The 21,821-nt window shown below is 43.0% G+C and overlaps 1 protein-coding gene across 2 annotated transcripts; it reads left to right on the top strand.

Moving 5' to 3' along the window:
- Nucleotides 1–1,095: 1,095 nt before the first annotated feature.
- Nucleotides 1,096–21,372, top strand: LOC106608973 (FACT complex subunit SPT16). Of its 2 annotated transcripts, none has more exons than XM_014207254.3 (24): nt 1,096–1,555; nt 5,599–5,691; nt 8,655–8,825; nt 9,126–9,278; nt 9,449–9,595; nt 9,931–10,082; nt 10,371–10,543; nt 10,731–10,821; nt 10,984–11,057; nt 11,257–11,369; nt 11,984–12,049; nt 12,254–12,352; nt 12,457–12,572; nt 14,572–14,725; nt 14,898–15,025; nt 15,195–15,457; nt 15,677–15,795; nt 15,990–16,228; nt 17,457–17,532; nt 17,786–17,955; nt 18,317–18,446; nt 19,773–19,896; nt 20,041–20,115; nt 20,428–21,372. In XM_014207254.3, exons 1-24 carry the CDS (start codon nt 1,490–1,492, stop codon nt 20,538–20,540), a joined length of 3,105 nt encoding a protein of 1,034 aa, XP_014062729.1. In that variant the 5' UTR covers nt 1,096–1,489; the 3' UTR covers nt 20,541–21,372. The 2 variants fall into 2 exon arrangements, with proteins under 2 accessions (XP_014062729.1, XP_014062728.1); XM_014207253.3 differs by having other exon boundaries at nt 1,097–1,555; nt 19,773–19,902.
- The last annotated feature ends 449 nt before the right edge of the window (nt 21,373–21,821 follow it).

Raw genomic sequence — 21,821 nt, 5'->3', positions numbered from 1 at the left:
ATCTAAAAGACAACTGTTCCTAGGTCAGCACTTCGTCTCTGAGATGCTTTATGAAAACGGCAGTGAAGTGTAAATAAGCAATATCAGTGTTTTACCCATAGAGATAATATAATTATTTTGTTACATCGTAATTCTGTACAATAGTAATTATTTTTCATATGGTTTCACCACGTGCATCAATAGATTTGCTTGGCATTGGATTAGTGAAAGAGAAATTATGGGTTCTGAATTCGAATCTCTTACCAGTTGTCATCGTCAGTATATTATGGGTGCAGAACATAAATTGCACAAACATGTTCATAAATAGTAAAAAAGCAAAAACAAATGAATGAAAAGGTTGTTCTCCTAATGGTGATTAAAATGTTTTATGGAAAAATTAAATGTTTTATGTATCAGAACGTAATATTTTTGGTTTGAATTTTGGTTTATATCCCTAAAAGGTAAAAGAAAATAAAAAAAATAGCAAAAAATCCAATTAACTAATCTATTAAAGATTATGATTTTATCAGCATGATAAATAACTATTTGCAAGAGCCTACCATGCACATCTCAATCCAGCAGTAAGAAGAAGATGTTTTAAATGTTTGTGCAATAAAACGTTTGTTTCCAGCGTGACGTGTTCAGGAATTTCGAATTCTGGAGGTGGCGGGAAAATATACAGTAGTGGGGGTGGAGGGAAAATATACAGTAGTGGGGGGCGCATGGTCGCTTGCACAATCCGACTGGAGGTGGGTATTCAGATGTAGTTCTGGAGGCGCTGTCGAGTAATGTAAAACAATAAAATGATACACTGTAACAATCTAACAATATACATGAAATGCCCCAAATTGAAAACCCCATCAAACGATTTAATACACTGATATTATTTTTTTTATACATCGAATAAAGATAGAAATCCAGGCGGTCCAGAGGAAAACAGAAGCAAACCAAGATTGCGTGTGTGTCATATAAACTAGTGCACCGTTATATAATAAACATGTCGCATTATTTTATCCAAATAATGTGCTTGCCAGATATAGGCTGAGTATTGGAATTGACCTATCTGACACGTAAAGTGCTCGACAGACTGCAAGAAGAGGGAGGGAGAGAGAAGGAGGAGAAAACGGAGAAGGTGGGGGGTATCAATTATAATCGAGTCGTTTATGCGTGGCACCAGTGTGGATAACAAACAGCTAGATGTTATGCAATTATTCATCTCAAGAAAAATTATGAATTTCACATTTTTACTCGAAATATCTTTTTTGTAACAAAACGCGTATTTAATGTAAACATTTGTTGGCGATTTTTTTTAATTGAGCAACATAGCCATAGAGGCACATCTTGGGAAGAATTGAACGTAACAATCGTCCATACATCGAGGAGGAAGGAAGAGTGTCTTTTGATAGAGAGGTTTTGAGGCGTGGAAAGTGCGTGAAACAGCAAACACTCATCCGGCCTGTGCTACTCTGAGAAGCCAGGAGCTGAAGTTTGAAGGTGCAGAAGACTCGCTATGGCGGTAAACTTGGACAAGGAAGCGTACTACCGCCGAATCAAGCGCTTATATGGCAATTGGAAGGTAAACGGCACGTTTGAAACGATCATTTTTTTTGTATAGGTGTGGGTAAAACTCGTAAAATCATGCTCTAGCTTAGATACTGATACTCGCCGATAGCCGCGTTTTTGAAGTGCGTGGTTGACTTTGTTTTCGGCATGAGTGAGTGCCATGGTGGTGTTGCACAGAAGCGCAAAAAGCACCCAACAATGAGCGGAAGGCCTCACTTTGATTATATAGGTAGACTTACATGCATGAAACACTATTGTGGATTTAATACATTCAGGAGATCTTACACATCCTAAAAATTATAACTACAACATTGCCACTTATTCTGCATTGTTATATTATTCACCATGTCAGGCAGTTATCTATTCATTAGCGTAGCTAGCTAAGCCAGCCAGTCAGTTACCAGTATCTGGCACTGTGTGTGGAACAACCACTTTAGCTCGTTGCCAGCGTTAGCTAGCTAGCAAATTATGGATTACTATTCTGCGTTGCACATCTAAAATTGGCACCAAAAGACAATGTCAAAGTACCATGGGATTTTTTGACAATGGTTATCTTCACTAACTAGTTGCTTCTTGTTCACATGGCTAACTAGCATCAGTAAACATGCTAGCTAGCCAGCCAGCAACTATCCAGGGCGGGCCTTAGGGGGCATGGCCCGCCCTACCGTAGCTCCTTGCCCATCCAAATAAAATATTCCAATATTGATAATTTCTTTGACTGAGACACTCCCTGAAAGAAAGACACATCAATCCCAGATAAAGCATCTGAGAAGGCAGGGCAAACCCGTGTTGGAGATGTCTGGTATATAAAAAAATTATACATCTCATTCAGCAGCTGTTACCTGATTTTAATTTATTTTAATTTTATTACAATACCCCATTGGAAATTTATGTTGAAAGCCCCATTTATATTCCTAATACCAAATATGCAGAAACAGTTTGATATATTAAAAACTTGAATAAAAACTTTGTTTGGGGTCACTTAATAATGTCCTTGTTTTTGAAAGAAAAACTTTTTTTTTTGTCCGTCAAAATAACATAAAATTGATCAGAAATACAGTGTAGACATTGTTAATGTGGTAAATGACTATTGAAGCTGGAAATGGCTGATTTTTAATGGAATATCTACATAGGCGTACAGATGCCCATTATCAGCAACCATCACCCCTGTGTTCCAATGGTACGTTGTGTTATCTAATCCAAGTTTATTATTTTAAAAGGCTAATTGATCATTAGAAAGACCTTTTGCAATTGTTAGCACAGCTGAAAACTGTTCTGATTAAAGAAGCAATAAACCTTGCCTTCAAATAGACTAGTTCAGTATCTGGAGCATCAGCATTTGTGGGTTCGATTACAGGCTCAAAATGGCCAGAAACAAATAACTTTTCTTCTGAAATTCATCAGTCTATTCTTGTTCTGAGAAATTAAGGCTATTCCATTCCATGTGAGAAATTGCCAAGAAACTGAAGATCTCGTACAACGCCGTATACTACGCCCTTCACAGAACAGCGCAAACTGGCTCTAACCAGAATAGAAAGAGTGGGAGGCCCCGGTGCACCACTGAGCAAGAGGACGAGTACAGTAGAGTGTCTAGTTTGAGAAACAGACGCCTCACAAGTCCTCGACTGGCAGCTTCATTAAATAGTACCCGCAAAACACCAGTCTCAACGTCAACAGTGAAGAGGCGACTCTGGGATGCTGGCCTTCTAGGCAAAGTTGCAAAGAAAAAGCCATATCTCAGATTGGCCAATTAAAAATAAAATATTAAAATGGGCAAAAGAACAGACACTGGACAGAGGAACTCTCGATATCACGCTGAAATAGAACAAGGTGTTGGCTTATATCTATATTTTGTAATGGCGGATGTTGATTTTAGGAGGCTGGCATCACAGAAAAGGGAACAAACCACTTTTTCTGTTAACTTCAACAAATCACGACCCGCCATAGGATATCAACAGTGACAACAGTTGGCTTCTATTTAAGTGATAGTTTGACTGGTGTGTGGCCAGCAGTGGAGGCTGCTGAGAGGAGAATGGCTCATAATAATGGCATCAGAGCCATGTGTTTTGATGTATTTGATACCATTCCACCTATTCCGCTTGAGCCAATACCATGAGCCCGTCCTCCCCAATTAAGGTGCCGCCAACCTCCTGTGGTGGCCAGCGACTTTTTAGAGAGACCGCCCCGACTGATCAGTGCCATTTGAGAAATAAAATTATAGTTAAGTTCTGTGTCCTGCGACCCCCCCCCCCCCCCCCCCAGCGAGTATGACAAAACCAACAATATTTATTTGTTTTAAGCAATTGATCTTGTATAATTGTGTTGACTTAACATTTTATACTAACATCACCAATCTGAGGTAATCAATAATGTGTAATTACCCCCCCAAACGTCATATTGTGTAATGTAGTAACACGTGCTGTCGACATGGAAAGTAGCATAATATTGTAATGAAACTGCAGGCAGGGAGCAGGTCTCGAACCCTCGACCTTCTAGCCCGAAGTCCAGCGCGCTATCGACTGTGCCGCAAAAGCATGCTCGAGCGGCAGAGTCGATTTCCGCGCTTATAAACCCAGGGTCGTTACAATATACATGCATTACACATGGCAAAAAACTATTATTTTCTTTTTATTTATTAATAATAAATGTACCCCTTTTTCTCCCCAATTTCGTGATAGCCAATTGGTAGTTAGTCTTGTCGCCGGTACGGACTCAGGAGAGGCGAAGGTCAAGAGCCGTGCGTCCTCCGAAATGACCCCGCCAAGCTGCACTGCTTCTTGACACAATGCTCGCTTAACCCGGAAGCCAGCCGCACCAATGTGTCGGAAGAAACACCGTACACCTGGCGACTGTGTCAGCGTGCATTGTGCCTGGCCCGCCACAGGATTCGCTAGAGCGCGATGGGACAAGGACAACCCGGACGACGCTGGGCCAATTGTGCGCCACCTCATGGTTCTCCCGGTCGGCTGCAACACGGTCTGTAGTGATGCAGTTCCTTAGACCACTGCGCTACTAGGGAGGCCCACGGCAAAATGATTATCTTAATTTTGGATGATAGTAAATAAAGCAAACTCTCAGATTTATTTCAATAATCACATTTCTCACTAGGTTAACCATTTTAGAGATGCTCTTATGCACAATTTTAACCAGGGGCTCTAGAAAGAGCTCCCATAGTGACTGTGCAGCAGCCCATTCATTCGATTTCCCTAATCTGAGCGAGCGAAACAGCGGCCCTCTGTTTCAATGTGTAGCCTGATGCTGTGTGGACAAAAAGAGTGGCATGTCGTACTCTTTTTGACCAGACAGCATCAGATACATGGGCTATTTATAGTAAAACAGAGGGGCGTGTTTCGCTCCCTTGGATGCTTTCTCTGGTGAGATAGTTTCAGCCACTCTTCGGAAGCTGTAATTATTTTTTACGAACGTGCAAAGGTAACCTGCTTTTTAAAGTGTTAGTTTGACAACCAGGTGAAAACATCACGACTAGTTGTGTTCATGCCACATTAAAACGTAATACATTTTTACAGTTAAATTATGTCTTTACTATAAAACCCATTTAAAAAAAGGTCAATGCCCATCCAACTGATTCGTTCTGGTGCCGGTCCTGCAACTATCGAACATCAGAAAGCTGGACATGTTCAAGCTAGCGCGATAGCTAGCTTTTTTTTAAAATCGCGCCAAGGCATTGATTTGTTACGTGCACAGTGCACTTTTATTATTTTTGGTTATTTATGATTAAGCTCATCCCCCTGCATTTGAATGCCAACCAAGCTAGCTAACTAGCAACCTTCTCTCTAGCTACATTGAGATACTACTGTCTATAGCAATAGATGGCTATCAACTTCAGTTTGTTCTTAACTGGTTAGCTAGCTAGGTTGTAGCTTACTAGCAATTTTTCCATACTAAACTGCACTCAAAAAGAACAACCAGCAACTTGTCAACTAAAACTCACAACTGTGGCTAGCTGTACCTTTTTGCTCATTGGTTGAGTAGTTAGAACTATGTAAAACATTCCTGTATTATTAATCAAGTATCTATTTTATTTTTCTCTATCAGAAAGGAGAAGATGAGTTTGGCAAAGTGGATGCCATGGTGGTCTCTGTTGGTGTGGACGAGGAGATTGTATATGCCAAATCCACTGCCCTGCAGGTAAAACTCATGAACCTTACCCCTATCTTGGAGTTATTCCTAACTGTGAGCTGATCAGGGAAAACTCTGGACCCCAATTGTAGGCTGTAGCTGGGGCCTAAGGTCATTTGGGTCCGGTCAGGAAAATATGGCTCCTTGACAACTTGTTGCACAGTCTGACTTCAAATCGTGTGTGTGTGTGTGAGCTCACGCACATTTACATGTGTGTTATGACTTGTCTAATGAAGAAACATAGCTAGTTTACACTCAAGCATAAGGCTGGGTGATTGATTGTGATTGAGATATATATATATATATATATATCTCAATCATTTGATTAATTCTACTTGAACTTTTTCTGCAATATTGTTGTTTTAATGAGCGTTTGACCTCGTCATCTTTTTGGTCTCGTCTCCTTCGCTCCTTGTGTGCTCTTTGCACATTCCCATTTACACCAGATATCTGTATATAACGATGAGATGCTCATGTCTCTGCCCTAACAATTGGAGTCGTCCCGACGGTGGCAAGGCAGGCAACAAGCTTAGATCCAGAATAAACCCATTAATGCATAGGGCTTATTTTTGACAGATTTTGGCAAGCGTGAAACCTCTCGCTTCGGCTCTTCCTTTCTGTTTACACACACACACACACACACACACACACACACACACACCAAGCCCCTCCGCCTGCCACTTACAACAACAAAGATGGCGAGATCACTTCTTCCTCTCTGACAAGCGGTTTCAACTCACTATTTACATTTGAGATTTAGTCCAACAGAAGGGGTCATATGGACACCGAAAGACATTGAGACATTATTTCACTGTAATAGAGAAGTTAACCTTTCTAATGATACCCTTTGTCTCAACTCCTCAAATTGAGCGCAGAGCCCGACACCACTAAAATGGGAGTATCAATGAACATTGATTCTGGAAAATGTATGCTCAGTTTGTGGCATTGCGGTACCACATACGGCTAGCAGCATTTTAGCCAAAGACTGTTATACTAGCTGTCGAGTCAGTGTTTTTATATATGTGCAATAAGTATTAAAAACAACTTATATAAGGAAAAAATAAGGCAGGCCATTTGATATCAACATCTGAATGAGGCTTGGGCGGAATCCAGATTCTCATACCGACTTTGTGCCATACAGGGATGTACTGTAATAACGGCACTGAACACAATGGGCATTTTTTTTACATTTTTTTTTTCTCTCTCCAACCCCTGCTGAGCCTTTATAATCCAAAGGGTAGCAATGCTTACATGTAAAATCCCATAGAGAATGCTAACTAAATGCTAACAATTTGAACATGCGCCGAATACAACAAGTGTAGACTACCGTGAAATGCTTACTTACAAGTAATTAACCAACAGTGCAGTTCAAGAAGAAGAACATATTTACCAAGTAGACTAAAATAAAAAGCAATAATAAAAGTAACACAATAACATTAACAAGGCTATATACAGGGGTCACCAGTACCGAGTCAGTGTACAGGCTAGTTGAGGTAATCTGTACATGTAGGTGGGGGCGAAGTGACAATGCATAGGTAACAAACAAACGCGAGTGTACAAAAGGGGGTGGTGGTCAATGTAAATTGTCCGGTGGCGATTTTATGAATTATTGAGCAGTCTTATGGCTTGGGGGTAGAAGCTGTTGAGGAGCCTTTTTGTCCCAGACTTGGCACTCCAGTACCACTTGCTGTGCGGTAGCAGAGAAAACAGTCTATAACTTGGGTGACTGGAGTCTCTGACAATTTTATGGGCTTTCCTCTGACACCACCTATTATATAGGTCCTGGATGGCAGGAAGCTTGGCCCAAGTGATGTATTGGGCCGTTCGCACTACCCTCTGTAGCGCCTTACGGTCAGATGCCGAGCAGTTCCCATACCAGGCGATGATGCAACCAATCAGGATGCTCTCAATGGTGCAGCTGTAGAACCTTTTGAGGATCTGGGGACCCATGCCAAATCTTTTCAGTCTCCTGAGGAGAAATAGGTTTTGTCGTGCCCTCTTCATGACTGTCTTGGTGTGTTTGGACCATGATAGTTCGTTGATGTGGACACCAAGGAACTTGAAACTCTCGACCCGCTCCACTACAGCCCCGTCGATGTTAATGGGGGCCTGTTCGGCCCGCCTTTTCCTGTAGTCCACGATCAGCTCCTTTGTCTTGCTCACGTTGAGGGAGAGGTTGTTGCATTTCACCTGTCTCTGACCTAAAGTATTTGCAGGACAGACATCCCAGCTCAAAGTTATACAAGTAAATAAAAAAGCACAGTTTGCTGCACACACAAAACAAATATTAGACAGCAAGACTCTTGATCCAGTAGGGGATTCTCTGCTGTTACCAAACAAAGCTTGATTTTGGAAGAAGCTAAGCACTTAGTTAGATAATTCAAGTTGGCCATCAATCCAAATGCACAAATGCGGAGCATTTCGCACATTTTAGACATTTAACTTAATAGTTCTAGGGTATCTAGCTGGCAAACATTTATTTGTGAATTTCATACTGTAACTAGATCATCTGGCGTGTGCTACACAATATCGGGGATTCGAACCAGCAACCTTTCGGTTACTGGCCCAACGGTCTTAACCACTAGGCTACCTGTTTGAGAGCTGTGTTCATTGTCTAAAATGCCTGCTACAAGAACTTAAGTCATTATTAGTGAATGTCCATTATGCATGGTTCTGGTAAATGTTTACAAAAAGTGGGTCTTATGGTTGTGGAAGGCTTATATTTAGCCTAGGTAGAATTTTCGCAAGCCCTGAATTCATTAGGTTGTTCCTGACTGTTTGAAATGCAGTGTATTTGACCTTTAATTGTACGACAAAGCTTATTTCGAGAGAACATTAAACGACAAGTTTGAAAAAAGAAATCTATATGATTTTTAGGCCGTATCGCCCAGCCCTACTCTAGCATCAGCAACCGTTTCAGAGAATAACATGTATGCTCTCCTCCTCCTCTCTTCCCTTCCTCTTTTCTGAAGACATGGCTGTTTGGCTATGAGCTAACCGACACCATCATGGTGTTCTGTGAGTCTAAGATCATCTTCCTGGCCAGCAAGAAGAAGGTGGAGTTCCTTAAACAGGTTGCTGTCACCAAGGGCAACGAGAACGCCAATGGGGTTCCACCAATCACGCTGCTCGTCAGGGAAAAGGTAAGCACTGCTTGGTAGACTCGGGATGGTCTATCACTGATTGTCAGTGTTGACGCGTCTTTTCCCCGACATGCCTGTCCTTTGTAATGTGTGACACATCGGGTCCGCGCGGTTGTTCAAGTCTCATAGCCATTTGTAGTTGCAAAGTTGTGTGAGAGCGAGGCCTTGCCAGCTCATGTTTGTGAGCGCTTGTGTTTTTGTGTGAGGGGAAAGCCTGTGTGAGTATGCTCACTCGCTCACATGAATGTGTTCAAGCTTGTCGGTATAACACTCAAAACCTCTCTCTCTCCCGCCCCTCAGAACGAAAGCAACAAGGCTAACTTTGAGAAGATGATGGAGGCGATCAGGGCCAGTAAGGAGGGCAAGACTGTAGGTGTGTTCAGCAAGGACAAGTTCCCCGGAGAGTACATGAAGAGCTGGAATGACATGATCACTGCTGAGGGCCTGGAGAAGGTGAGAGAAAGGAGGGATGGCGGGATGATGGGGTGTGTGTTAGCAGGCCGAAAATCCGACCCAGGGATATGTCTGTGACGTGCTTGTACGCATGTAATGTACAAGTAGCTACTCATTGGTTTGTGGATCCTCATATAGTTTAACCCCTTCCGCCCCGTCTTTTTTCCCAGGTGGACATCAGTGCGGTAGTGGCCTACACCATGGCTGTGAAGGAGGATGGGGAGCTGGCTTTGATGAAGAAAGCTGCAGCCGTCACCAGCGAGGTCTACTCTAAGTTCTTCAAGGAGAGGGTCATGGAGATCGTAGACGCAGATGAGGTAAGGAAGGACACGAGAGAAGATCTAGGTCCTGTTTGAGTACTTTTAAAATCCTTCCTTTCTTTTTTCCTTTCTCCCTACCTTCCTTTCTCCCATGGAGTAATCACTGAGCCAACACCAGCTTTCACCAATCGAGTCATGTCAGATCAGTGCTATCTTTCAAATTAGGAAGAAAGGATGCATTTTCAAAGTATTGGAACCGGGCTAGACTGGCCTGAAAGAACATCATACAGCAAACATAGATGTAAGCTTCACAGTTTACGTCCAAATTGTTTTGAATCCATTCCATTCCTTTCCTTTCTTAACAGTCTGTCCCCATCTGTCTGCCCTAACAGAAGGTGCGCCACAGTAAGCTGGCTGAGTCTGTGGAGAAGGCCATCGAGGAGAAGAAGTACCTCGGGGGAGTGGACCCCTCGACAGTGGAGATGTGTTACCCCCCTATTATACAGAGCGGGGGCAACTACAGCCTCAAGTTCAGCGTCGTCAGGTAATGGCCGTTTCCATGGCGATGTCTAGAGTGAATGACCGTTTCCATGGGGTTGCCTTTTTTTACTACGATCAATCGTCAGTTTACCGCTTAACTGACCTGTGACTGCAAAGTCGTCAATCTTTCATTTCATCCCCTTTTTCTTGACCAGAAAGACCCAAGAAACTGTATCAAATTGTACATAACCTGTCATAGCAGACTCCTTTTTCTAAAACATTATAACCTCTATTAACCCATTATACCCCAATTATAATTATTGTATACATCTGTTATAACTCCCTATGACAGTGACAAGAATCACATGCACTTCGGGGCCATCACGTGTGCCATGGGCATCCGCTACAAGTCCTACTGCTCCAACCTGGTCCGGACCCTAATGGTGGACCCCCCACAGGAGATGCAGGACAACTACAGCTTCCTGCTACAGGTGGAGGAGGAGCTGCTCAAAGAGCTCAAACATGGTGGGTGAAGGATGGAGGGAGTGTGTGTGTGTGTGTGTGTGTGTGTGATGGGGGAGATGCAGGACATAAGCTTGGCGCTGCTCAAACACCTCGAGGGGAGAGAGGGCTGTAGATGAGAGGGAGTGTGTTTGCGGGATAGGGTACACGTGGTTGCCGTAAACCTAACCTTTTCTTTATTCTTTTATAGGTGTGAAAATCTGCGACGCGTACAATGCCGTGCTGAACTACGTTAAGAAGGAGAAACCAGACCTGGCGGCCAAACTCACCAAGAACCTAGGGTAGGCCGCGACACGTACCCGTTTGCTCTCGCGCGCGCACACACACTCTCTCACTCTTTTTCTCTTTCTCTCTCACACACGTGCACACAACCACACATTCTTAACTTCTGACACAGGCTCCCCATTTGTTTATTGTGCGGCCCCTCTCTCTCCCTGTTGTAGGTTTGCCATGGGGATAGAGTTCAGAGAGGGCTCCCTGGTCCTGAACAGCAAGAACCAGTACAAACTGAAGAAAGGTGAGAAAAGTCAAGTCACTGTACTGTCTTACTGAGTAGGAGTAGGTTACTTTGTAGGCATGGTATTGTGTCAGTGTGTCTCAGACGGGGGCAATTTTACATGGTGTGTGTGTGTGTGTGTGTGTGTGTGTGTGTGTGTGTGTGTGTGTGGGGAGCGGACGCTTTCATAACTGTGTGCTTTACGTATGTATGTTTTTAGGTATGGTACTGAGCATCAGCCTGGGTTTCGCTGACCTGGTGAATAAGGAGGGGAAGAAGGAGGAGCAGAAGAAATACGCCCTGTTCATAGGAGACTCTGTACAGATCAATGAGGTAGGAGAGAGAGAGGGAGGGATGGATGGGGGGGTAGAAGAAATACGCCCTGTTCATAGGAGACTCTGTACAGATCAATGAGGTAGGAGAGAGAGAGGGAGGGATGGATGGGGGGGGTAGAAGAAATACGCCCTGTTCATAGGAGACTGTGAAGATCAACAAGGTAGGAGAGAGGGATAAGGGAGATGAAAGGAGCAGAAATATGCCCTGTTCATAGGACTCTGTACAACTCAACAAAGTAGCGGTCACACGCGTTTGTAAGACTATTTGTGGACCAACAATTGATTCCCATTCAAAATCCTATTTTCCTTAACTCCTAACCCCAATTCTAACCCGAACCTCTAATCTTAAAATGGCCGTTGTTTTTGTGAGGACCCTCAACATATCCTCACTTGTTATAATTTTCCTTGCTTTACTGTTCTTGTGAGGACCTCTGGTACTCAGAAGTATAGTAAAACCGGTACACACACACACACTTTTGTTTAATTTTTACAGAGTCAAACATATAGTTCTGTTAATATAATTTTTTATATCTGATATAAGCACATTGACAGTAGTAAAAAAACACCTAACATTCAGTGTGTGTGCATTTTAAATGTCTGCGTATCTTGTAGGATGATCCCGCCACAGTTCTCACACCGGTCAAGAAGAAGTTAAAGAACGTTGGAATTTTCCTAAAGGTATGAAAGATGACCACCGTCTCTCTTGGATTCTTGTTTCACTCTGTCCCTCTCCAATCCTGAAAGATACACATCTATTTCATATATTAAAATGTTTATTTTAGGGCTCTATGCCCTCTTAAACTTTTGCGATGTTATGTTACTCATTGTTTGATAAAGGAAAATAAAAATGTATCTAAAAAAAAAACTGTTTGTTCTCTTCAGAATGATGAGGAAGAGGATGAGGAGGAAGATGCAGATGATGCAGAGGAGCTACTGGGGAAGGGAGCACGTGGACAAGCTTTACTTCAGGACAGGACTAGGGTATGTGTTTGTCTGTGTTGAGAGAAATTCACTGTACTCTGTGTGTATGAGAAAGGCTGCTGTTGATTGGGCAGACTGAGGAACACTGTTATTTGATTGGTCAGAACGAAATGACGGCAGAGGAGAAGAGGCGGGCTCACCAGAAGGAGCTGGCAAATCAGGTGAACGAGGAGGCCAAGCGACGTCTGACGGAACAGAAAGGAGAGCAACAGGTCCAGAAGTGAGTGAACAAGGGAAAAGAGGAGTGGCGGTGATGGAATGATGTTTGGAAGGAGGGAGATGGGAGGATACTGGTTAGAGTTAATAAAGGAGTGGAATGGAGGGGTGAGGAGAGATGGTATATTGTGTATAATTGGGGAGAGATGGAAAAATGAGGATGGGAATTACAGTGGGGGGGAAAAAGTATTTGATCCCCTGCTGATTTTGTACGTTTGCCCACTTACAAAGAAATGATCAGTCTATAATTTTAATAGTAGGTTTATTTGAACAGTGAGAGACAGAATAACAACAAAAAAATCCAGAAAAACGCATGTCAAAAATGTTATAAAATGATTTGCATTTTAATGAGGGAAATAAGTATTTGACCCCTCTGCAAAACATGACTTAGTACTTGGTGGCAAAACCCGTGATGGCAATCACAGAGGTCAGACGTTTCTTGTAGTTGGCCACTAGGTTTGCACACATCTCAGGAGGGATTTTGTCCCACTCCTCTTTGCAGATCTTCTCCAAGTCATTAAGGTTTCGAGGCTGACATTTGGCAACTCGAACCTTCAGCTCCCTCCACAGATTTTCTATGGGATTAAGGTCTGGAGACTGGCTAGGCCACTCCAGGACCTTAATGTGCTTCTTCTTGAGCCACTCCTTTGTTGCCTTGGCCGTGTGTTTTGGGTCATTGTCATGCTGGAATACCCATCCACGACCCATTTTCAATGCCCTGGCTGAGGGAAGGAGGTTCTCACCCAAGATTTGACGGTACAATGCCCCGTCCTTTGATGCGGTGAAGTTGTCCTGTCCCCTTAGCAGAAAAACACCCCCAAAGCATAATGTTTCCACCTCCATGTTTGACGGTGGAGATGGTGTTCTTGGGGTCATAGGCAGCATTCCTCGTCCTCCAAACACGGCAAGTTGAGTTGATGTCAAAGAGCTCCATTTTGGTCTCATCTGACCACAACACTTTCACCAGTTGTCCTCTGAATCATTCAGATGTTCATTGGCAAACTTCAGACGGGCATGTATATGTATTCTTGAGCAGGGGGACCTTGCGGGCGCTGCAGGATTTCAGTCCTTCACGGCGTAAAGTGTTACCAATTGTTTTCTTGGTGACTATGGTCCCAGCTGCCTTGAGATCATTGACAAGATCCTCCCGTGTAGTACTGGGCTGATTCCTCACCGTTCTCATGATCATTGCAACTCCACGAGGTGAGATCTTGCATGGAGCCCCAGGCCGAGGGAGATTGACAGTTCTTTTGTGTTTCTTCCATTTGCGAATAATCGCACCAACTGTTGTCACCTTCTCACCAAGCTGCTTGGCGATGGTCTTGTAGCTCATTCCAGCCTTGTGTAGGTCTACAATCTTGTCCCTGACATCCTTGGAGAGCTCTTTGGTTTTGGCCATGGTGGAGAGTTTGGAATCTGATTGATTGCTTCTGTGGACAGGTGTCTTTTTTACAGGTAACAAGCTGTGGTTAGGAGCACTCCCTTTAAGAGTGTGCTCCTAATCTCAGCTCATTACCTGTATAAAAGACACCTGGGAGCCAGAAATCTTTCTGATTGAGAGGGGTCAAATACTTATTTCCCTCATTAAAATGCAAATCAATTTATAACATTTTTGACATGCGTTTTTCTGGATTTTTTTGTTATTCTGTCTCACTGTTCAAATAAACCTAACATTAAAATTATAGACTGATCATTTCTTTGTCAGTGGGCAAACGTACAAAATCAGCAGGGGATCAAATACTTTTTTCCCCCACTGTATGTTATGGGGATTTATATGGTGTTATGTTTGTCTAAATGGCCTATGGTAGAACATTTTGTATTTGAGTTTTCTGAACATAGTCTGAAGCACACACTGTCTAAAAGCATTTTTAATGAATGGTTTATATTATTAATGATTTCACTTTCTCCCTGTTTTTATGTAAATGCACTTTCCAAAAATGTGTGGTGGTACCAAATGAATTGAATGATTAAATTAAGCATTTCCCTGTGTCTTTATCCTCTAGGTCCAGAAAGTCCAATGTCTCCTACAAGAACGGCTCTCAGATGCCTCGAGAGAAAGACATTCGAGATATGAAGATCTTCATCGATAAGAAATACGAGACTGTCGTCATGCCGGTCTTCGGCATCGCCACCCCTTTCCATATCGCTACCATCAAGGTACCTGACACACACTCTAATATCGTGCACTCACTCACAAAATGCATATTTGGATTTCTGTGACCTCTTTTCACACACAATACACCTATCTGAGGAAAAACTTGCCATTTGTGTCCATCTCTCCACGTTTGTGTCTCTGTCTGTCCGTGTGTGTGTGTGTGTGTGTGTGTAGAACATCAGTTCGTCGGTGGAAGGAGACTGGACCTACCTGAGGATAAACTTCTACGTTCCTGGCAGCTCTCTGGGACGCAACGAGGGCAACATTTTCCCCAACCCTGACGCCACCTTCGTCAAAGAAATGTAAGAAGACATTAAACATATGTGCGCACCCATTTACTGCAGTAGGTTTCACTGCTATCAAATATAATGCAGGTGGTTTGGTAGACCCTGTGTGTACGCACGTGTGTTTGATGTATTCATCTTTGTGTCCAACTGCTGCTATGTCTAACCATTGTCCCCCCCCCCGCAGTACGTACCGGGCGTCGAACCTCAAGGCGCCAGGCGACCCAACGGTCCCGTCCACCAACCTCCAGAACGCCTTCCGCATCATCAAGGAGGTGCAGAAGCGCTACAAGACCCGGGAGGCTGAGGAGAAGGAGAAAGAGGGCATCGTCAAGCAGGACTCGCTGGTCATCAACCTGAACCGCTCCAACCCCAAACTCAAAGACCTCTACATCAGGCCCAACATCGCCCAGAAGAGGATGCAGGGGTCGCTGGAGGCCCATACCAATGGTGAGGAAAGGGGCGGATGGAGCAGAGTTCAAATTACAATGTAATTGTGAGTCCCTTCAAGAGTTCATGTATAATTGGAACTCTAGGCTCGAGGGAGTGGACGAGACTAGTAGGGGAAAGTTTTTTTCTTTGTCTCCAGATCAGATTGTTGCTGTAAAGATTACAAGAATGTATTATCAATCAACGAACCTGGTTAATAACGTGTGTATGTCTGGCCAGGTTTCCGCTTCACGTCCGTCCGCGGGGACAAAGTGGACATCCTCTACAACAACATCAAACACTCCCTCTTCCAGCCCTGTGACGGAGAGATGATCATCGTGTTGCACTTCCACCTCAAGGTACTTACCTGTGTTTGTGTGTTGCGATAAACTTAGGCTTAGTTCATGTCTGATCTCGTATGCGTTTGTAGTCAAGCTGTGGGTATTTGGGTCTATGCTTTTGCCGGTGGCACTTGGAGGGGTCTTGATTTTGGTGTGTGTGTGTGTGTATATTTGTGTGTCCGTTTTGACTTATCCTCCTCGTCCACCTTCAGAACGCCATCATGTTTGGTAAGAAGCGTCACACGGATGTACAGTTCTACACAGAGGTGGGTGAGATCACCACAGACCTGGGCAAGCACCAGCACATGCACGACCGCGACGACCTGTACGCCGAGCAGATGGAGAGGGAGATGAGACACAAGCTCAAGTCTGCCTTCAAGAACTTCATCGAGAAGGTGGAGACCCTCACCAAGGAGGAGCTGGAGTTCGAAGTGCCCTTCCGAGACCTCGGGTAAGAGCATAGAGAGAGATGACATCGCTACTTGGAAATAACTTTTTGCATGGACTAATTGCCATTTGAGGACTTCCACCATTTTTAAAGTCGTGAACTGGGTGCGACTTCCTATTGGGGTCAGCCACTTAATTATATTTGTGAGCAAACATTCCATAAACTGCAGGAGGCAGTAAATCACCAACCTTGGCTTTATACCTTTAAAAAACACTCCAGGTGGCAGTATGCACCCTTTCAGTTTGTTTACCAGCGCATATAGGAGTAGAAGAAGAAAATGACTACTTCAAAATGGATATAGCCTCGATGGCACTGCCCATGTCCTCAGACGCCATAATGGGACAGATACAAAGATCTGCCGTCTAAGTGTATGGGTAAGAGAGGGATGGAGTAAAATGTACTTCAAATGTATGCAAGCATGACTATAAGTCACTTTGGATAAAAGTGACTGCTACATGGCATTTATTATTATCATTATGGAGGGGGGATGGGAGGGAGAGTTGAGGGATATTGGCAGGGTGGGGCACTTTGAATAGGGGTGTGTGTGTGTGTGCTACATCCATATAACTTGTATATGTCCCATCAGAACCTAAAATATAAGCTTGTTTTACTCCAGTGTTTGTAAACGTGCTGTATAGCCTCAAAACATGTTTAAAACTATCATTTTGATATCTTGGATGGTCAGTCCTTGCATCTTTAGCTCTGTTTATGAATTTGAGAGTGGTTACTCTACATGTCTGCTTGCCTGGGCAAGAACCAATGAAAACAGGCAGCTGTAGGCGCAATGGATTCTGGTCATTGTCGTTAATTACCACGTTTTCTGCACTTAACTATGTTTAGTAGTAGTATTCACATGTGCTGTAGTAGTAATAATATTCATATGTGCTGTAGTAGTAGTATTCATATGTCCTGTAGAGAAATGGCGCGTTGAGCTCAGAAAACAACCAAACTAAATGGAAGTAAGTACTTGTACTTGAAGTACTTGAACTAGTTATTTCAAATGTTGGTTGGCTCAGCTCTGGTGTTTACATTTCTCCAGGCCCATCCCTCAGCTTTTTACTAAAACAGAGGAGGATGCCCGCTTTGTAATTGTTTAAATTGAGGATTCTAGCTTTAGGGGTGGGAAGCACGGAGTTGGGTGTTCAAGTAATAAACTGTATAAAACAGTGTTAAAGTTTTGAAGAATATCAGACTTGTTGAGGACATTTGCTGAATGGTTTTGTGTGTTCAGGTTCCAGGGTGCCCCCTACAGGAGTACCTGCCTGCTGCAGCCCACATCCAGCTCCCTGTGTAACACCACTGAGTGGGTGAGTGCCTTCTACTACAGCACACATGAATACTACTACTAATACTACAGCACATATGAATACTAATACTTCACCTTCACTGATATTGTTAGCAGTACTGCTTGCATTCTCCACCATGCGTTTTAAACAGAGCTGGGCCTTAAGGCAGATATTTTACTACAGATCGAATCAAATCCTCAGTAGGTTAAAAGGGACATTCAGCAGTATACATATTCTTCTCTTTTCCTCCCGTTTTCTTCCTTTCCATCTCCAGCCTCCGTTCGTGGTGACTCTGGATGAGGTGGAGCTGGTTCATTTTGAGCGTGTTCAGTTCCACCTGAAGAACTTTGACGTGGTCATCGTCTACAAGGACTACAGCAAGAAGGTCACCATGATCAACGCCGTGCCCGTCAACTCACTGGACCCCATCAAGGAGTGGCTCAAGTAAGTCAACTGGTTCTGTGTGGCTGTCGGTAGTGTGCCACTCGCAATGCTCAAGCCGTGGGTTTGATTCCCACTTGGGTTACCAATACGAAAATGTAAGCGCGTCGGTAAAACGCTCTGGATTAAAGTGTCCGCTAAATGTCATATACCAATACGTCTCTTTATGAACATATTTTAATGGTTTAGTCTTGTCCCTTTTAACTGTGAATGAATTTTTCTGAGTTTCTCGGGAAAGGAATTCGATTTTCAATTGATGTGTTTTACCAAGTGTTACGCCTAAAAAGAATAACTACTTTAAAAACCTGTCTCTCTCTGCCCCCCCCCCCCCCCCCCCCCCCCCTTCGTGCTGTCTTCCCTCCAGTTCCTGTGATATCAAGTACACAGAGGGGGTCCAGTCTCTGAACTGGACTAAGATCATGAAGACTATAGTGGATGATCCAGAGGGCTTCTTTGAACAGGGGGGCTGGTCCTTTTTAGACCCGGAGAGTGAGGTGAGGGGGGAATGTGTGTGAGCGAGCCAGCCAATGTTAATTTTGGCAGCTATTTTAGATTTAGTCTCAAAATAGTCACTTCAGCCCTACCTACATTTACAAATTACCTCAACTAACCTGAACCTCCGCACACTGACTCGGTAACGTTACCCCCTGTATATAGCCTCGTTTTTGTTACTTTTTATACTTTTTACTTTATTTGATTGGGTAAATATTTTCTTAGCTCTTCTTGAACTGCGCTGTTGGTTAAGGGCTTGTAAGTAAGCATTTCACGGTAAGATCTACACTTGTATTCGGCGCATGTGACAGAATTTGATTTGGGGGAAGAAAAAAAAAAAGATATATATATTGGTCTTAATAGTCACATTTTAGTAATTTCTTCCTTCATTAGTTTTAGTGATCAGGTGACACACTGGACAATTGTGGTCTAGTTTTGGTCACATTTTATTCAGTGCATCTTTTCCATTAAATAATTAATATTGACCTCTTACTTGCATCATGTGTACTTTCAAATAGCCTTGTCCAACTAGGACTACCATTGCCTCATATACCTTAGCTGGAAAAATTGTAACCAATGCCAGCCATAATTAACCATATAGGACATAAAGCCTACAGGTTAAACAATTTAGCTCTGATTTTCTCCCCATCATAACTGTCGGAGGGGGGAGAATATGAGCTTTCCAACACTGCCAGAAGTAATACTGTACTTTATTCAGCAAAAAAGCATTTTTTTCCAATCGGGGGAAAAAAGCAACCACAACACACATTAATAACAACAGAGCACATGGTAGAGTGATGTTATCAGAGCAAAAATGGCTTATATGAAAGCAATGATTTTTAAAGACATGTTTTCTAATTGAGCACCAGTTCAAAAGAGTCCGAGAGTGATTTGAAGTGACCGGGAGCTGTAAGTGTGGGAGAGCCAGGTCAACTCTCAATCAGCCCGCTCAGAAAGACGTTATCAGCCAATGAGAGGATTGCATTATATATTCTGCAAAGGGATGCATGCTTATGATTGGACAAAACGGATGAAAAGGAGCTTCATGTCAAATTGAATGTCCATTAGTCTCACATTGAACTCTCGTGACATTTGTCAACTAAAATGAAAAGTAATTTGTTTTTTAAATTTTTGTCTAGGGCATCTCATCTTGTTATCGTCATTAGTTTTCATCAGGAAAAATAGGTTGTTGACAAGTATTTTCGTTAATGTTGAAGAAATGAACACTGGTGTGAGTGGAGCGTGTGTGTGATTTGAGCTATTATTACAAGACAGAAAACATGAAGTGTTGTGTTAAAATGAAGATGTTTGACATCTGTCTCTTTCAGGGGGAGGGAGCGGAGGATGACTCGGAGTCAGGGGAAGATGAGACATTCAACCCCTCGGCAGACGAGAGCGAGGCAGAGGAGGAAGACAGTGATGAAGACTATGACTCAGAGAGCGAGGACTCTGGTAATGGTAACGCATCATGTTGAGTTACGCACACATTTACTGACACATGCGCACACACACATCACTTGCGTTGACTCACTGTCTGACACGCATACAAACACATACAGAGACTTAGTACTGTGTGTGTGTGTGTGTATATTTCAGACTACAGTGCATCGCTGGGCAGTGAAGAGGAGAGCGGTAAAGACTGGGACGAGTTGGAAGAGGAGGCCAGGAAAGGTGAGTCTACTTTACTACATGCCCATTTTAATGTAAGGGGTCCCCCCCAAGGAGAGAATCATAGCTTACCGTTCCTGATGCAAGAGGTACTATTGCTTGCTGGTCCCTGGTATAGAAAAGCCTGAGAAATACTGGAAAATAATACTTTGTTATCCGATGTGAATTGGAAATTCTTCATTCAACGACCCATGACACTTTCGACTTTAAAAAAAAAAATGTTTGTTGACACACTTCACATAATGAAAAGGGGCTATGAAATCGGTTGCAAATTGTTTGGTATTGACACGTCTCCCTCTACCCCCCCTCCCTCAGCGGACAAAGAGTCTCACTATGAGGACGCGGAGGAGACCTCGTCGGCCAATAGGAAGAGAAAGGGCCGCTCGTCAGGCCCGCCCCCCAGCAGCAAGAAGAAACGGCGCCACTGAATGATAACACCACCAGACACGTACACACACACACACTGCCAAAACATTGTCAATTCGATCACCCTCTCCTCCCATTCATCTTCGCTCTGTCACTCCTCTTCATCTTTCTTTCAAACAAAAATACACTCACACACACACTATACAATACAATGTGTATATAGAGGTAGCACCCCCATGCGTTTGTATTAGGCATTGAGTGTCTTGATTAAAATGGGCATATCGTACCTGGCAACCGACAAACTCCATCCATCTTTTTTTTATTTTGTTCTATTCCTTCCTTCCTCCATTCCTTCCTTCCTTTCCTTTGGCAACTCTTAACTCCCCTGTTTTCAGGGGCCAGGTATATATGTGTGTGTGTGTTGAAAGGGGTTTTTATTGCAAACTATTGGTTTTCTGGTAAATTGTTTCTAAACTAATAGATCTAGTAAGCAGTGACGATGATTAACATGGTATACAGTATCTTCTGCCAAGCGTTTTTATAAGACTTTGTGAAAACTAAGAATACTCCCTTTCCTCCTTCCCCATCGCTCTGTCACAATCCATCTATTCCCTTGCTCTTTATCTTCTTGGATGTAGTTGATTTGTTGAAAGATTTATGTTCATTTTTGGAGGGCAGATATCAATATTCAGTTTTCCAATTCCTTTTTTTAATGGGGGTTTGTACAGACAGACACACACAGACACACTCACAAACCCCACACTGTCGCTTTCCCTCCCTCTCTCCTTTCCTACCCCCTATCTCTCTTTTTGTTCATCCTGGATAGGTAGACAGTTGTATTGTTAATTAAAAAATCCAGATTTTCTTTGTTTGGGTAATAAAATTAAAAAGGAACTATTTTTGTCCATTTCGTTAATTAAAATGGCACTATCAATGCTACCTATTAATTACTATGAAATTGATAAACCATTTCTTATGCTACATGGTTCACTTCCAAGTTGGCTGGCTGTATTCTCTGCCACCCAACCAAACAAGTTAGTACTACAACAATTACAACTGACAGGTGACATGAGGAAAACAAATAATGTGACCAAAAAAGTGTAATCTAAAGTGTGTAAAAGAAAGGCAACTTCCTTCATCTTTAGTTAACCTGTCCTTAGTAAACCTGCAGTTAGTTAATTGTCGTCGTACCCTTTGGGACATCAGGCCACAATCAGCTTCTCAGGCAAGGGAGAGGGGTAGATAACCAGTTAGGTGTAACTGGGGTACTTATTTGCGGATTTTCACCTGTCCTTGACCTCACTGGGGATGAGCATTTACAGTTACGTCATTTAGCTGATGCT

This window comes from Salmo salar, chromosome 07, assembly GCF_965601325.2.
Source record: "Salmo salar chromosome 07, fSalSal1, whole genome shotgun sequence".
In the NCBI taxonomy this organism is placed as follows: Eukaryota; Metazoa; Chordata; class Actinopteri; order Salmoniformes; family Salmonidae; genus Salmo; species Salmo salar.
This window is presented reverse-complemented; position numbering and strand designations above follow the sequence as displayed.

Excerpts from the sequence above, each read along its gene's own strand:
- LOC106608973 (XM_014207253.3), top strand. The coding sequence starts at position 1,490 with ATGGCGGTAAACTTGGACAAGGAAGCGTACTACCGCCGAATCAAGCGC. Across the intron at positions 10,822-10,983 it reads AAACTCACCAAGAACCTAGG|GTTTGCCATGGGGATAGAGT; the intron begins GTAGGCCGCGAC and ends TCCCTGTTGTAG. Across the intron at positions 15,458-15,676 it reads GCTGGAGGCCCATACCAATG|GTTTCCGCTTCACGTCCGTC; the intron begins GTGAGGAAAGGG and ends ATGTCTGGCCAG.